Raw genomic sequence first — 18,312 nt, 5'->3', positions numbered from 1 at the left:
GTGTAGATTTTATTGGTCTTGTTCTGTACTGTTTTGATCAATTCTATTATACCTGATGATATAGCAACTTTTTAAAAAAATAGCAAGAGGCACAATGGTAACCATTTTTGATCACCTGATATTCTATTTTTGCATCAAGTACTATGGCCATCCTTATGTTCTAACCAACTCTGTTTTTTTTTTTTTAACTAACTTGAGGTTTTATTCTCTTCAAAAAAAAGTAATAAGTACTATGGGAGTAAAAAAAAAAACCCAAAAGTGTAAATGTAATTGTGAAGAAGAGAGGAAAGGAAGGTAGTCTAAGAGATATAATTGCCTGTTTGAGTGTGTAGGAAGGAAAACCATATTACTGAGCTTTGTTGGTTCATTGAATGCAACTGTCTGGAATCTCGCTGTAGGAATGTTCACTTTATATGCTTTAATTTTATAATTTGGACAACTGTTTCTAAGAAGACAATATGTAACCTATTAACTAGTGATTTCTTACTGTATTTTTTTCTTGAAATTCTGTATGATTTGTACTCTATTACTGCTTTGTTTTTTATGTTCTTTTTTTTCTCTTTAAGTAAAAAAAATTAAACCTGGAATTTATATCTTTTATTTATTTTTTGGTACTGGGGATCAAACTGATTACCTAACACTTGCCAGGCAGGGGCTTAAGCCACTGAGCTAAATCCCCAGCCCCCCAATATATATCTTTCACATATTATCATCTTCAGAGTAGTGGCCTATGCTCTTGGACTTGATACCAGCAAGCATACCAAATGTGAATAAAATCAGTCAAGGCCAAATAATATTCAAACAAACCTGCTTCCAATAAGATCAGTCATAGTAAGACAATGTAAGTAATATAGGGTTTCAGTTTTAGTTAATAGGAAATTAAGGACAGTTACCATCATGGTATAACCTGCTATTTTTGGGTTACCTCTCTGTGCCCTCAAATCCAATGTGAGTAGACAGACCAGAACAAAATATAATCAAACTAAACAGAGCAACAGAACTACTGTAGCTTTTAAATCCTGATACACTTTAACAATGTCCTCTGCCTTCTTTTTTTAGGCAATTCCTCACCTTTCTCCTTCTCAGGATACTATTATTCACTGTTCAGAGTGATATTAGTTTAGTCTCTTATGTTCAGTTTCAGCATACATAAAAATAAAGACATCTACTATGAAGAGAATGAGACACATTATGGTAATCATTATCAACTTCCCCAACATCAGTCTTGAAGTTCAAAAAAGCCTGCATCATCCTATAATTATTTGATTAGTTCTATAATGTTCAGTATATATTCAATGCTTCTCAAGATGGGAACAGCTATTTGGAAGAAAACTAGAGACATTAAGATAGAAAATGAACATCTCAGTGGACTTGCTTTGAAACCTGTTTCCTTAACTTGTTTCCTTATGAACTGTTCTGTTTTGTCATGTTTAACTTTACCATCTTTAAGATAAAAAACAAGTTTGTAGAACAGATAAGCATATTAATAAGTTTTTTTGGATCACTGAGGTAAATTGTTCGCAGTGTCATTATTTGAATATCACTTTGTATGCTTTAATTTTGTAACTTGAACAATTACCTCTAAAATAACAATATGTAATTAATCAACTAGTGATTTCTTATTGTTTATTTTTCAGAAATTCTGTATTATTTCTACACTTTTTGGTTTTTTTCTTTAAATAAAAATTCACAAAAATATGAAAATTAAGTTTTAAAGACAAAATGTTAAGTACATAGACACTATCCATACTTGAAAGTAAAAAGCCCATTTCAGTTCACCATGTTTAATTACAAGATGCCATGTTGAAGCACAAAGACACGTTAAAAAATCTAAAGAGGTATAAGTGATTAACTGAAACCCATACAAAATGTGTACTTGAGTAGAGCTCCACTTCAGATTTGTCATTTCTGGAAAATTCTTGAAGAAATATTGACATCAAACTTCTGTATTGATTATTTCTTCAGGTCTACTTGGAATTTTTAAAATAAACTTATATCTAAACTATCTGAAGAGTGCTGCTTTTTCTATGTATTTAACAACAAACATGGATTGCCATATGTTCCACACTGTTAATACACATAGGATCCAGTGAGCTCTTTCAGATATGTAACAATGATCATGTGTGATGAGAGTATTCCCATAACACATAGGATTTATCTCTTGTGTGAGTTTCTTCATGTATTTCACTTACAATTTGGATGCTGAAAGTGTCTCCACTTGCTTACGTAGCCAGTGATTAATCCTAGTGTGAATTGTTTCATGTGTTTTGCAATGACTGTATGTGGTAAAAGCTTTGCCACATTGTTATATGCATAGGGTTTCTCGACCAGTTTGGAGTCATTGATGTATTTTACAAAATCCATGTGTGGTGAAAGCTTTCCCACATTCTTCACATAAACAGGGTTTCTCAACAGTGTAAATTTTTTTCATGTATTGGACAATGAGCATTTCTGCTGAAACCTTTCCCACATTCCTTAGATATATAAGTTTCCTGCCCAGTGTGAAGTTTTTCATGCATTATGCAATATGTAATTGTAGTCAAAAAATTCTCATGATGCTTATATACACTGGTTTTATCTTGAATATGAACTTTCACGTTGCTTACAATGTCCATGTCGGGTAAAAGCTTTCCCACATTCCTTACATACATATGGTTTCTCACCAGTGTGAATTCTTTCATGTTCCTTACACTGTCCATGTGTGTTAAAATCTTTTCCACATTGCTTACATACATAAGGTTTCTCTCCAGTGTGAATTCTTTCATGTCGCTTACAATGTCCATGTTGGGTAAAAGCTTTCCCACATTGCTTACATACATATGGTTTCTCGCCAGTGTGAATTCTTTCATGTGCCTTACACTGTCCATGTGTGTTAAAATCTTTCCCACATTGCTTACATACATAGGGTTTCTCTCCAGTGTGAATTCTTTCATGATTCTTACAACCTCCCCGTCTGTTAAAAGCTTTCCCACATTGCTTACATACATAAGGTTTCTCTCCAGTGTGAATTCTTTCATGTTGCTTACAATGTCCATGTCGGGAAAAAGCTTTCCCACATTGCTTACACACATATGGTTTCTCACCAGTGTGAATTCTTTCATGTTCCTTACACTGTCCATGTGTGTTAAAAGCTTTCCCACATTGCTTACATACATATGGTCTCTCTCCAGTGTGAATTCTTTCATGTTGCATACAATGTCCAGAATTGGTAAAACCTTTTCCACACTGCTTACATACATAGGGTTTCTCTCCAGTGTGAATTCTTTCATGATTCTTACAACCTCCCCGTCTGTTAAAAGCTTTCCCACATTGCTTACATACATAAGGTTTCTCTCCAGTGTGAATTCTTTCATGTCGCTTACAATGTCCATGTCGGGTAAAAGCTTTCCCACATTGCTTACATACATAGGGTTTCTCTCCAATGTGAATTCTTTCATGTCGCTTACAATGTCCATGTCGGGTAAAAGCTTTCCCACATTGCTTACATACATAGGGTTTCTCCCCAGTGTGAATTCTTTCGTCTATTTTACAACTTGCCTGTGTGTTCAAAGCTTTGCCACATTGCTTACATACATAGGGTTTCTCTCCAGTGTGAATTCTTTCATGTTTCTTAAAATATCCCCTTGTGTTAAAAGCTTTCCCACATTGCTTACATACATATGGTCTCTCTCCAGTGTGAATTATGTCATGTTGCTTACAATGTCCAGATTTGGTGAACTGTTTTCCACATTGCTGACATACATAGGATTTCTCTCCACTGCAATATTTTTCATGGATCTGAATATTGTGGTGTGTTTCTGCTTCTTTCACATTCACATTACCTTCTGCAGTACAAGGGAATAATTCTTTACACTGATTCCAAGATGTATGTCCATAGGATTTCCCTAGCTTGTCATTTCTGTAAAAAAAAATCACATATCGGCTTGATAACCATATTACTAAGTTTTTATGGCAGAGTTGAACAAAACTGTTTGCAGTCTCGCTGTTTATCCCCACTTCATAAGTTTCACTTTTGTATTTCATTAACTATTTCTATGAGTAGCATATGTAATCATTGTCTAGATTTCTTACTGTTTATTTTCACTTTGAAAATGGTATCATTTCTACTTATTTTGGTTTTTTTAGTCTTTTCTCACATTAAATAAAAAAAAGAAACACACAGTGAAATGGGTCTCAGTTTTATGACTGCATTAATGTCAAGTTCTGTTTTTAATGCCTTCTAAGAAATTCTGACCGTGAAGTAACAAAATGGCCTTGTAAGACATGTTGAAAACAACCATTCCCAAAAGACTGGTACACATTTGGAAATCTTAAAATGTGGTACCTTTTGAAATGCAGAATCTTTACCTTCACTTTGGGCATGGGTACATATATGTATCACATACAGATCATTCTGATATGTTTCCCCATCACAATCTCCCTTCTGTCCTTAGCCTGCAGTTCCCTTTTCCATATGGTCAGTCTTACTTTTCTCTATTAACTCTTTCATTTCATTCCACAATTTATATTTTGGTTTCTCATCTAAAATGTACCCTGTGAACTTTTAGGTTTTATAGCTGAGCTATTTCACCGAATTGATGGGAGAAAGAACCACCTATTTCTTATGACAAATGACAATATATTATTTATTTTTTGACATTATATAAGACATTTTTTTCTTTTCCATGCTGGGAATGAACAACAGCTATTAGCATAAAATCTATAGCTTTTAAAATGTGTTTTAAGTGATTTTCACTGATCATTAAGCTGTGAAGTTTGAACTTGAATTTGCCATTCTGCAAAAGCTGATTCCTAGTGTGCTAGGTTTACAAGAATGCACCCTCCAGAGAGTCTATTAATATTTTCCTTCTCCACAAATCCAGTGATAGATAGCTAAGCTTCTTCAAGTCCTGATCTATTATACCTTGATCTGCTTTGTAAATGAGTAAGCATGTACCAGTATTTTATGTGCACCTTGAATTTTTAAAAATATATCCAGGACAAGTATGAGGGGATCAATTTCTAGAGACAACTGCACACTGATATTCAGAATGAGTGCACTTAACATTCTACCAGCCTTCTAAGAATTTTAGTCAGAATGGCTGATTTTATGAGCATGGCTTGGAAACACAAGAACTCCATTTTATTTCAAATTCTATTGCAATCTTAGTAATGTTTAGATGATGAATGTGTTGTATTCACATGTATATATGGGTAGAAAAACTGAAGGGAGAATGTTATAACTCCTTATACATCTTCGGAGAATATTACTGACAATAAATTGAATGGTGCCTCATTTCTTTGGCGGTATTTTTCTGCTAACTCACTAATTACTCAGGAACATTCCTTCTCCTTATGAGTGCGAATTACCTTAAGGATCTCCAGTAAATTTTGCATTCTTTTTCAGGTTCCTGGATATTCCCAAGTCCTCCTGAATTGTAGACATAGAAATACCAGTGCTCATTAGAAAAATACATACAAATTAATAGATTTTGTTTAGAGTTACGATAATGTGTCCAGGTCTGAGTTATTTTTAAAAATATTTTCACATTGTGTTTAATGAAACAGCACTGATGAGCGACATACAACATTCTGACAGCATGAGTGACAAAAGTATTTTGTCCTTACCTATTGCAGTCATGTTCCTAAAGGTTTCGCCCATCACATCTCTGTAGAGGTTCTTTTGGGATGGACTTAGCAAAGTCCACTCCTCATTGCTGAAGTTCACAACCACATCCTCAAAGGTCACCACCTCCTAAAGGACCACACATATATTTCTCACATGAAGGTTGAGACACCAAGTTTGGCATATCTTAAATTCTCTCCTACAAATCTCAATCAAAAGCAAAGTGTGGTGGTATATATCTATAATGCCAGCACTCAAAAGGCTTAGGCAGGATGGTTTCAGTGAGTTCAGGGCAATTCTAGGCTCCATAGGGTATTCAAATCCAGCTGATATACATATAAAAGCTTGTCTCAATAAAACAAAACAAAAATAAACAAATGCAACCAAACAAAACAGCTGAATGAAGACTGATGTCTTCAAATTTAAATCTATGTCTTGGTCATAAATTTTGTGTATATACACATTTTTGAAGACAGCAAATTTGATGATAGATTGCAATGCACTGCTATTGTAACAGTGAAATAGGAGCACTGATTCTTGTGCTGAGTCACTGCAAGATTCCCTGTGTACTGTCTCTAATGCAGAGCTCACAGTGAGAAGCCTGCAGGACCAGCATCCACAAAGCACAGAGACAGATAAATATCCCATCAATCAACTGGGAAGCCAAGCAAGCACCTCCATTCCCTGGTAAGTGGTGGCAGTGTGGCAGACTGTGGCCCATCCAGGGGGCAAACCAGCTGCAGCTCCTGAGATCCATGCCATGCTGTAATTTAGACACTTGGAAGGCAAGCAAGCAACACTTCTCCCTGGTAAGCAGTGGCGGTCTGGCAGAATGTGGCCCTTCCAGGGGAGAACCAGCAGCAGCTCCTGAGATCCACACCATGTGGGAACTTAGGATGCTGTGAAACCAAACAACCAGCTGTCTCCCTACTAAGCAATAGTAAACCTACTGACGCAGGGCCTAGAATCAAACATCCCACTTCCCTACCCCTCTTCTCCTGTCACCCCCTGTTAGCAAATGGGGAACAGAAATCTGAGTGTCTCCTGGGAAGCAGACCATAAAAAATAAGGGGAACTTCCTTCTACTATCTCTTTGAAGGCAAATATTTTTATTACTGTTTTACTCTATTCTGATTAATGGTATTGCTCTATTAAAAATTCTGTTTTGATAAGTACTATAATGTTCTGTATTTCATCTCATTTTGATATATGTGTTTGAAAGAACAACTATTATAAAGATAATAAAATATACTGTGATACGTATTACTGTTATCGCAGTAACCTGTTGTGAAGTTGTGTACCAATTTCACTGTATGATCTTAGTTGGCCTTATTCTGCCTTGTTCTGTTTTATTTTACCACTTTCAAAATTTGAAAAAAGGAAAAAAAATCTCATCAATCACTTTGATAGGCTGCAGATAATGTCTCTTCAAATCTCATTTAGGCCAGTGAGTACTTTGTTCTTAATGTACTTCAGCAGCATTTTGAAACATGAATTTGGCTTCATAGAACAAAACATAAATAACCTCCAATATGGTATACAAATAATAACTCAAATGTTAGTGGAAATGCTGTTTTTAAAAAATAAGTATATAAAATGGAACCAGGCCGAAGCTGTAATTTATAGCTCACTGTCACCAAGCAACACTTGCAATTCAGGTATAAGAAATATATCTTGTGAGGCTGGTGAAGGACTTCTTCCTTGAATTTGGGACTATCCTAAGTTACAGAGCTGTCTAAAGTAGATAAACCCTGACTGAGACACCCCACAGACAAAGTGAAACTTGAAAAGAGACCGCATAAGACACCTTTAGTTTGTTTTTAAAAATTATAGCCATACAATATGGGAAAATTCCAACAATATTCAACACTTTATGAGAAACAATGTAGATATCTTCCACACAACAAAGAGAAACTTGGGTATTTAGCTCCGTGGCATGAACACCTGCCTGGAAAGCATAGGTCATGAGTTTGATCCTTGGTACAAAAAAAATGCACATTTTACCTTCATGACACTGGGGGCATAATTAGACATAATTCAAATTAGATCTCAAGTATGGAACACAAAATTCATGAGTTGACAAGGATGTGAAATACTGATTGTTGCCAGAGCTGGTGTTGATCACCTCCAGGAAGCAATCAGAAACCAACTTTAACTTTACACTTACTCTAAGAACTACCTGAATTTCAGTGAAGACCCTCTCTGTTGTATGTCCTGCTATTGGCTTCCTGAATTCTGTCAGTCACTTGCACATTCTTTCCACACTCCTCTGATCCATCCTCAGCAGGAAACCCTTCATGCCTAACTATTGATATCACTGCAAAATTTCTGTTTAGAGCTTCTCCTTTACACCACTTTATAAATTCCATTGCAGAGCATTTCCATATTTAAACTGTCTATGAACAACCAAGACACTAAATCAGCTCTTAATTCAGAGATGACACACCTATTCCTTTCCATTCAGAAGGATATCACGTGTATATGTGCATGCAAATGCCTGAATTTCAGCATTTTTCGATGAGAATTTAACAGGTAGCCCTTTATGGAATTTGTCCTCCACAAATTTTTACCCTTTCCTTGATAACACTTTCATATTTGCTTCATTTTTCTCAGACTTCAAAACTCTATGGCTGTGCTCACAAACCTAGTCTGTGAGCAAGGGTGCCACCTAAATAATTAAGTATGTTCAGAAATTATTTTGCACTGATCTGTATAATACACAGGAGTTCATGAGTTGTTTGGGAAGCCTTTTTCCACTGAGGCACACTACTACACATCTCTGAATTCTCAGGACCTTTGCGACTACCTGTCATGAGGATGGAAATATGAGAACATACTATAAATTGAGGAGATCACTATAAATACAAAAAAGCCCATGTTTAAGTTGAACCATTGTGGTAATGAGACCCTGAATTGCAGACATTAATAAACTTTGGACATTCCAGATCTTCTATTCTGAGGATAGAGAGCAGAGACCTAGCTCATTACTGCTCTACAAGCTACCAAAAGCATCATAGTCAGGGTCTTCTCAAGCTCCTTCCAATGCCTAAGATTGTGGAGTTTCTAGGCCAGCAGTGAATTCCAAAGATGATACTTGAGTCTGCTGCTGTAATAGTGAAGCCAGGGTTCTGGGGACCCCAAATCACCCTTGCCAACAGCAAGAGGCAAAAGGGAGAGTGAATGACCCATGGCCAATGCTGGAGGACCTCAGGAGCTGAAGCTAACTAAATACCTGAGGTTCCAGAAACAGGAATTACTTCTACATACTTGTAACTGGTTTCACCGAATCCACCCTAACTCTGGGCTCCCATCCACAACCTCATCATTCCATGGCTCCAGGATCTCTCAGGTTCTTTGCTAATCAGGCCACAGGACATCGAAAGTACTAAATGAGATGCAGCAAGTGTTTTGCTACCAGTATCGTACTCAGAAAAGGTAAATCATGCTGAGATACCAGAAGAGACAAAAGTCACAGCCAGCAATGGCCTGAAAATTGGACAGTTCATATAGCCTGTGTCTTCATCACTGATTGACTCCTGCTCTACTGCTCTCCTTCTGAGTCAAGAATCAACAGGGAAAGAAACCCCTCCCTGCAAGAGAGGATCTCAAATTATAGACTGTAGTGCAGAGACTTCAGGAGCTGCCGTTCTTCTACAGTGGTGATCTCAGCTTGACCAGAGGAGTGTTTGTACTGAAGAGCATTACCTCAGGCTTTTAATTTTCAAATCCATTCTATTTCAGTGAAAAAAGAACACAACAACTAAAATTAAATTTAAAAACATGTCAATCAGGGGGCAACACTGGTATATACACTGCACACTGTAATCCCCAGATCATTCACCCACAGCACAAGATATCTCTAATCAATTATCCAAACAGTACTGTTACAGGCACCTGAGTTATTTAAATAGTATTGGCATAAGGCAGGGCTAGGTCCTCCAAGGAGTCCATGCAGGAGACGAGACACTGTGCAACTATGGGGAAGACTGACACCTCATGCTATGGGCCAAGTCTCAAGACAAATGATAAGCAAATTCATCCATATCCTAAAGACTGATATTCTAAATAGTCCCATAGCACTCTGAGGAGGTCAGGAGTCACCATTCAAAGAAAAGTATGCTTATCCTAAGGACTGACATTTTAAATATTTCCTATCATCCTGATGAAGTCAGGAGTCACCCTCCCAAAGCCCTAAGGGAAAAGTCACTGCTTCCTAAGAATGCCTGCTTTCTATGTGACTCCCTTTCCCTCTTTTTCCCAATTTAAGCAACTTTACATGAACTTATAATCTTATTGGCTACCATAGCTCTGTCCCATCTTATGCCCATCTGGATTATAAGTTCCGATTTTTCCCCACCTTAAACTCATCTCACCACATGATTTTACTCTATAAAGGTCCCCAGAAGGACAATGTTTGGCATCATGCTCAGGACCCCTTCTCTCTCTCAGGTAGCTTTCTTTCTCTCAATAAGTATATTGTGCTCTTAATTTCTGTTGTTCCTAAAATTTATTCTTTGACTTTAGAGAACACAAACTCATACCAAACATATTAAACCAGGAGATTCATTACTCTATAGGAATATCATTATAAATTTTTCTCTTTCCTGAAGTCAGATAAATCAGTAGTAGTTTGTATTCTACAATGTTGATCTCACCTTTCCAGGGATGCTTGCACTGAAGGGCTTTATCACTGACTTTAAGTGCTACTTTTGTTTTCTGAAAATGAAATGATCTGTAATTTTGGTTATGGTATCTAAAATGCATTAAGGAAATGACTAACAGTATTTCTTATGAAGGGTTTACTACCAGCCATAGAGGAAGACAGGTGGCAAAACTTCATTGTTTTGATTTCTTCCTTGAAACTGAAGGATGACTTGAAAGAGTTTTGCCCTAGAAACAATTATAGAACCTCATGGTGGTGGTTCAAGGTGGAAGAAGGCAAAATCAGGGATGCTTACTCATATGGCCACTTCCTCTTTTCTCCTTGATTACAACTTCCTCTTTCTTTCTCAGGGCCCTAAAGAAAATTCCCATCAGCTCCTTGCATCACATCAATGTCCCCTCCAAGCACCACATCCACTCAAAAGTCACATATACCTCTGTTGTACTCTAGAAAAAGAGCTTCATTATTTTTGTATCATAGCAATACCTGTAACTTGGCCTTACTGTATATGTGTTTTTCCCTTCCCCCTCTGGATGACCTAATTAATATGTTAATCAATGTTCTCCTGTGTAAAGAATTGTAAATACCTAATTGATATGTTAACCATTGTTGCTCTCTACAAATAACACATGTGATGCTAAGATAACGTAACAGAAATTGTTAATCACTGCTAGACTTCTAGTCTCTGCTGAGGAAAACAGGATTTCTTATTATCTAAACTTGCTTGTTTACAGGAAAACTTGTTACCCGAATCTTGCTCTTCCCATGAAATGTAATGCACCTATGTTTCTGTTTTGTAGTGCACGACACCCCATCCCCCTCCTTGCATTTTGTGACCAGCAGCTGTTTGTTGATGTACAAGATAAAGCCCTGACTAATTCCTGTCAGGTGTCCAGTCTCCAAATTTGCTCCCGGAGACACCTTGCCAGGTCTGGCCTAAAATAAAACCTTTGCTCCCTAAATTTTAATTTCTTGCTTCCTTGGATTTTATTCCGGGGTCTGAGTTATCACAACCACAAAACCCCATAGTTAGTCCAGGGAGAGGGGAGTCAAACCCTTGGTGGTTGTGGGCTCCTCTCCACATTGTTTAAATAAAAGGCCACTTTTACGTTTCTTATATTCTGCTTCTCTATTGTGCTAATTTACCTCCTCAGTAACCTCAGTAATCTAACCCACTTTAAACCTATCTCACTGTTGTAACTTAGTTCAAACCGATGTGCCCCCTTCCTGTTCTATATGCGCCATTTCAATAGAGATTAAAATTCCATCTCCAGTAAAGACTTAAGTTTCAGCTCCTTATAAATTCCCCTCCCCTCCCCATTCTTAGGTTAAGTCTCCATTTCCCATAAAAGCTTTAAGTTTCAGTTTCTTGTAATCCCCCCCTTCAGCCTATCTGCAATACAATGTACTGGCCCTAAGAAATATTTAACTACAAGAAAGTTATCAAACTGGGTCAAAGTTCACAACATTCCTGTGGTTTTCAGCTTTAAAATACAACCTTTTTAGCTATAAGGCACACAATCTACAAATTGGCTCCCTGAGATTGCGTCACCTAAAATGGCCTAAAATAAAGTATTTGTTCCCCAAATTTTAATTTCTTGCTTCCTTGCATTTTATGCTGGGGTCCGAGCTATCGCACTCACCACATGATTTTATTGTATAAAATCAGAGTCCTTTGCTACTGGCTCAGAATCCCTCCTGTTTCTCTTAGACAGAAACTTTCTGATATTATTTTTGGTGTAGTAAAGAAGAGAATATAAATTCAAAATGGCCTTTATTCTAAGACCATGGAGAGAACCCCATGACCACTGGGGGTCTGGCTTTCTTTTCTGGAAGTGTGTGGGCAGCATACATATAGTTTTTGACTTGGGCGCTGCTTAAAGTTGGCATTGCTGATATGCAAGTACCTGATTGAGATGCTTTTCTGGCCACAGGTAGGTTGAATAGGGGAGAGGAAAGTGACTTCAAGGTAAAAGTCCTCTGGTTCCACCTCCCACTTCCAAACTATCCTATTTAGAGCAAAAGACTTTCACTTTCTTTCTCTCAATATATGTATTCCGCCTTTCAACTCTGTTGTTCCTAAAATTCATTCTTGCATTTTAGAGAACACAAACTCATACCAGACAGAGAAGTTCAGGAATTTCATTCCACTATATCATGGTATGGTTGCCTCTATTTCTAACTAACTCAGCTGCCTGTAAATTTAAGAATTGTTTATCAATTTGATTTGGAGTAACTGTAGCAAATAAAATGTTCTTAATGAATATAGGGAAATATATCATTAAATTGAAAAAATGATTATCACAGTTTTTCCACCTAGCACCAGCCAACATTTTCAACTTTCAATTATGTGGGAAAACAAAAAATAAAGACAACTCAGAAAATAGCAATCCTATAATGGACAGTATATCATTCACTGTGATTGCCATGTTATCTGCAGGTATTTCATAGACCACAAAAGAAACATTGAGCCTATTAAATACCAAGTATCCATTTCAATAAATGTGCTCACAGCACTGCATCGTTGACAACTGTGATTTTTTTTTCTGTATGAGGGATTGAACTCATGACCTTGTGCTCTCCAGGCAGCTCCTTGTATACCTCCGCTCAATCCCCAGACCCAACAACTTTAGATAGTAAATATGACTATTAACAATGTTTAATTTGCCATTGACATATTTAGTTATAAATTTTGTAAACTTCCATTTTCACAAATGAAATTATTTTCTTTCCTTGCGGTTTAAATTACTTTTTTTTTTTTTTTTAGGTACCAGGGATCAAAGCTACAACCTAACACTTTCCAGGCAGGCGATTCTGCCTCCTGAGCTAAATCCCTGGCCTGTATTAATGAATATTTCAGTTTATTCATTCAAATAGAACTGTGATTTTAGCAAAGGATGTCAAGGTAGACAGAAATTGATATACAATCAGAGAGGAACTGGAACCTCAAATAGTCAATGCAAAATACTAAATACAACAATCAGTGTTACAGGCACAGCTGAAGAAAGCCCGACCTGAATGTGAAGATGCAGTGACTAGGTCTACATGCTCCTGAAGAGAAAAACAACAGCTTGAAATGTACTACAGTTACCACCACCCCCTCCAGGAAGTCCTGATAGGCATCAATTACCATACTCAATGACCAGAACAACTGGACTATTGTTCGCACAAAGTGCCTTGGCTCTTTCCACATACCTTTTCTGGCTGACTTATTCCTTGTTGAATAACATTAGTTAAGCAGCTATAAGCTTATAGATTGATTGTAGTCTGAGATGCACACTGTACCCACATTGTGACTTTCCTGTATAAATGACCCCTGACAATAGGTCTAAACACCGAAGACCACTCCAGATAATTCAGGGCTATTCTTCTCTCTTTTTTTCTAAGAAAATTTTTGAAATTTTTTTGGTTTATGACTTCATTTCTCAGTGTTGTGAGTCATTAAACTTGATGCATTTGATATCAAACAGGGCAGGATTATATTTCTCTTATCTCAATTTAAATATGAAATGTCTGCTAAAGGCATTGTTCCAAAGCCAGAATTTCAAGCTGCTTGTTTGCCCTGAGTTTAAAATTTCAATGAGCTTTTAGAATTCCTCAGTCTAATGAACTGCAAATGTATTGGAGGAAGGAGGTCACTGTTGTCCTGTAGCACAATAGGTGCCATTCCTAAGTATGTGTTTGTCACTGCCTCCTGGATGCCACTACATGGCCTTCTTTCCTCTGCAGCATCATTCAATAATTCCCATTTTACATAAGTCAAATTTCACTCAGCTCTATTATTGTTTGTTTTCAATAGTCTTTCTGTCTAACTGGTTGGTTTTTTTTCATTTTACTTTTTGATTTAAAGACATAGTCTCACTTTGGAGTTCTGGGCAGCCTTGCACTCACTATGTAGGTTAGGCTGTCTTTGAATACATGGCCATTCTCCTGTTTCAGCTTCTTCATTGCTGTGGAAAAGAGGTGGGCATTATAGCACATGGCATTTGTCTTTTTCTCTTCTCCTTTTCACTACTATTCTTTCACTCCAGGGGCACTGTCATTTAATCCTGAGGTTTGCTTGTGTCAGTAAGGTTTCTGCAGCTCAAGGTGATTTTGTGAACAATAATATAGGAAGCCAAGCAACCCAATTGAGAAATGTGGAATTTCATTATCTGGGCTCAGCACCACTTACATACAGAAACCCTAACCCCATTTCAGGATCTAAACAAGAGGCTCTGAACTGGAAAGTTAGAGATGTTTTAAAGATAGAATCACAAGAAGATCCTGTTGGAAATCATTTAGCTAGAATCCTATAATTTTTGAATGACAACTCTATTCAGCTTCTTTTGTTGAGTAGGATAATTTTTTTCTTTGGGTACAGCTCATTTTGCTTTTCTCCTGGGACTTATACTCTCAGTGATTTTCCATTTTTCTGAGTGAAATACAAGGGCACTAGTTAAATGCAAAGCTCAAGATGGCATCTATTAAGCCAACCTACAACACAGCTAAGTTACAAGTCTCAATATTTTTTAGGGTAAAAACACACATATCTATAATCCCATACTCAAGATGCTGAGATAGGAGTGCTGCTTTGAGGTTAGGGCAATTCTGTGCTCCATAAAGTGTTCAAATCTAGCTCATATACATAGAGAAAACTTGTCTCAATAAAACAAAACTAAACTAAACAAATAAAACCAAACAAAACAGCTGAATGGAGACTGATTTCTTCAAATCTTAATTCCACATCTTGGGGATTAATTTTTGTATATACACATTTTTTGAGACAGCAAATTTAATGCTATATTGCAATTCACAGCTAATCCAACAGCCAAATAGGAGCACTGATTCTTATGCTGAGTCACTGCAAGAGTCCCTGTGCACTGTCTCTAAAGCAGAGCTCATAGTAAAAGTCTGCAGGACCAGCATCCATAAACACAGAGGCAGACAAATATCTCATGAATCACTTGATGCACTAACAATGATATCTCTTCAAATCTCATTTAGGCCACTGAGTCCTTTGTTCTTAATATACTTAAGCAGCATTTTGATATTTAAATTTGGATTCATAGAACAAAACATAAATAACATCAAATATGATACATAAATAATCTCAAATGTTCATGGAAAACTGCTGTATGTAAAAAATGTATAAACAAAGAAACCAGGTACAAGTTTCAAATTATAGCTCAGTGTCACCAAGTGATCACCAAGTGATCACTCTCCATTCAGATATAAGAAATATATCTTGGGAGGCTGATGCAGGAGATCTTCCTAGAGTTTGGGGCTAGCCTAAGTTACAGAGCTGTCTGAAATATAGAAACCCTGACTGAGACACCTCAAAGACAATGTGAAACTTGAAAAGTGACTGCATAGGACACCTTTGGTTTGCTTTAAAAATTATATCCATACAATATAGAAAAATTCCATAATATTCAACATTTTCTGAGGAACAATGTTTATATCATACATAGTATACAGAAAACACTTTCAGAGCTGGGTATTTAACTCAGCAGCATGAACACCTTCCTAACAAGCTTGAGATCATGAGTTCGATCCCTGTTAAAAAAAAATTCAAATTTCACCTTCATGACACTGAGTCATAATTAAAGATAATCAAAACTAGATCTCAAGTGAAGAACACAGAATTCATGGGTTGACAAGGATGTGGAATACTGATTCTTACCAGAGCTGGTGTTATTCACCTCAAGGAAGAAACCATAAGCCAACTTTAACTTCATGCTTACCCTAAGAACTACCTGACTTTCAGGGAAGACCCTCTCTGTTGTACGTCCTGCTATTGGCACACTGTGCCCTGCTAGTCACTTCCACATCCTTTCCAAGCTTGTCTGATCCACCCTAAGCAGAAAAGCATTCATGCCTTAACTACTGATTTCCCTGCACAATTTCAATTTAGGACATCTCTTTACATGAATTAGTAAAGTCCATTACAGAGCATTTCCATATTTAAACAATGTATATGATCAACCAAGCTATTAAATCACCTCTTAATTCAGATATGACACCCATATTCCTTTCCATTCAGAAGGATATCACGTGTATATATATGTTCATGCAAATGACTAAATTTAGGCATTTTTCAAGGAGAATTTAACAGGCAGCCCTTTCTGGAATTTGTCCTTAGTAAACACACTTTTACCTGCCCTTGATGACAAATTTATATCTGCTTCATTTTTCTCAAAATTTAAACCTCTACGGATGTTCTCCCAAAGATCGTCTATGAGCACATGTGTCACATCAAGTATGTTTAGAAATTCTTTGCATTGTTCTGTATAATACACAGCAGTTCATCCGGTGTTTGGGAAGCCTTACTCCACTGAGGCACATCACTACACATCTTTGAATTCTCAGAACCTTTGCCTCCACCTTTAATGAGCATGGAAATATGAGAACATAGTAAAAATTTAGACCATCACAAAATACATAAATGCATAAGTTTAAGGAGAGCAGCTGTGGCTATGAGGTCCCGCAGCACAGACATTTATAAACTTCTGGCTTTCAGATCTGTTGCTGACAGGAATGAGAGCAGACACGTAGCTTATTACAGCTGCACCCAGCTTGAAAACACTTAGGAATCAGGGTTTCCTCATGCCCTGTCCTGGGCCAGACTGTTGGAGGAGAAAGGGCAGCAGGCGATTTCAAAAATGGCATTGTGGCCTGGTGATACCACAGTGGCGACAACATTCTAGGGACCCAGAAATATCCTGACCCCAGCGAGAGGTAAAAGTGACACAGAATGACTCCCTGCTAGCACTAGAGCACCTCAGGGTCTGAGGCTAACAACACAGGCTCTACACAGAACAGCTGCTTCTCACTACTGGTTTTTTTTTTTTTTTTTGGTCTTTTTACTTTTTATCAGTAACGGGGATCAAACTCATGACTGCCTGCTTTCAAGGCAGGTGCTTATGCTGCTGAACTAAACCCTCAAACCCTTCTCACCACTTCTAACTGGTCTCAAACGGATTCCACCCCATTTCAATGCTCCCATCCCATATCATCACCATTGCGTAATTTGGAGGTCACCCAGGTTTTCTCTAAGCAGTCCACGGAGAACAGAAGCAAAAAACAGTTGTCTAGCAAACATCTAGTACTCCCTTTTTGGCCTTGGCCTTGCAATTGACGCCATGACACCGGAAGAGACAACCTTCATTGGCCCTCCTGATTGGATACTTCTTACAGCCCGCCTCTTCATCACTGATTGGCTCCTGCTAAAAATTAACAAACCTATGAAATTGAAGCTTCCCTACATGAATTCCCCTGCTCTTTAACCAAGAGGAAATAACTTGTTCAAAAAGGTCCATTTCTGATGACCCATTCTCAATTCCTGCCTATATGCAACTCCCTGCTACTTTCACTTTTCACTTACTCAGGTCCTCTGTAGCAGCGGTCTTCTAGGAACTGCCGATTCTGCTTCCACTGGAAAAACGTTCTGAATGCTTATATTCCAAGCCCCAAGTTCGGGCGCCAGGTGCCAGGTGGCAGGTGCCGCGGCCAGCGCGGGGAAGGAGTCAGGTGAGAGACTGAAGACACAGGGAGACCAGTTGCTCAGGAGGCAAAAGGCGATTTATTGAAGGACTACAGAGTTTTTATAATGTTTCAAAACAAAGAGCAGTACAAGTCACTTCAGGACACTTTCTTGTGCACACAGCAAAGGTAAACATGTTCCTGGGCCCGTGAGGAACTTCTATGTTGTGCAACCCAGGAGGTAAACATGTTCTTGGGTCCATGAGAAACTTCTATTTTTTATGTTATGAAGCTATTCCCAGGTTAATATCAGCGCGATGCTTTGTCTAGAAGGTTGAAGTCACTGCAGGATGAGGAACTGGTTGAGGTCCAGCTTCAGTGTGTGGTTTCCCACACCGGTTCACTGCGGGACCCCTGGCTGCTGCTCCCAAAGTATCCGCCTTATTTCTTAGACTAAGCCTCGCATGGCAATTTCATTAGCAGTTGATTCTAACTTAAAAGGTTTCAAGTCCAAACGCACATTTCTCATTTGCCCAACAACAGTTCTCACAAAATATGGAAAAATTGTTATCATGACAAT

General features: G+C 37.7%; 1 protein-coding gene across 1 annotated transcript; it reads right to left on the bottom strand.

Moving 5' to 3' along the window:
- Window positions 1–422: 422 nt before the first annotated feature.
- Window positions 423–17,406, bottom strand: LOC134474639 (zinc finger protein 709-like). Its single transcript, XM_063243149.1, has 4 exons — window positions 17,270–17,406; window positions 5,608–5,734; window positions 5,350–5,410; window positions 423–3,898 (listed from the first exon to the last, which is right to left on the bottom strand). Exons 1-4 carry the CDS (start codon window positions 17,270–17,272, stop codon window positions 2,575–2,577), a joined length of 1,515 nt encoding a protein of 504 aa, XP_063099219.1. The 5' UTR covers window positions 17,273–17,406; the 3' UTR covers window positions 423–2,574.
- Window positions 17,407–18,312: the final 906 nt, after the last annotated feature.

Source organism: Cavia porcellus, unplaced genomic scaffold (genome assembly GCF_034190915.1).
Source record: "Cavia porcellus strain 051 isolate PalLab524CR breed Dunkin Hartley unplaced genomic scaffold, mCavPor4.1 scaffold_34, whole genome shotgun sequence".
Lineage (NCBI taxonomy): Eukaryota > Metazoa > Chordata > Mammalia > Rodentia > Caviidae > Cavia > Cavia porcellus.
This window is presented reverse-complemented; position numbering and strand designations above follow the sequence as displayed.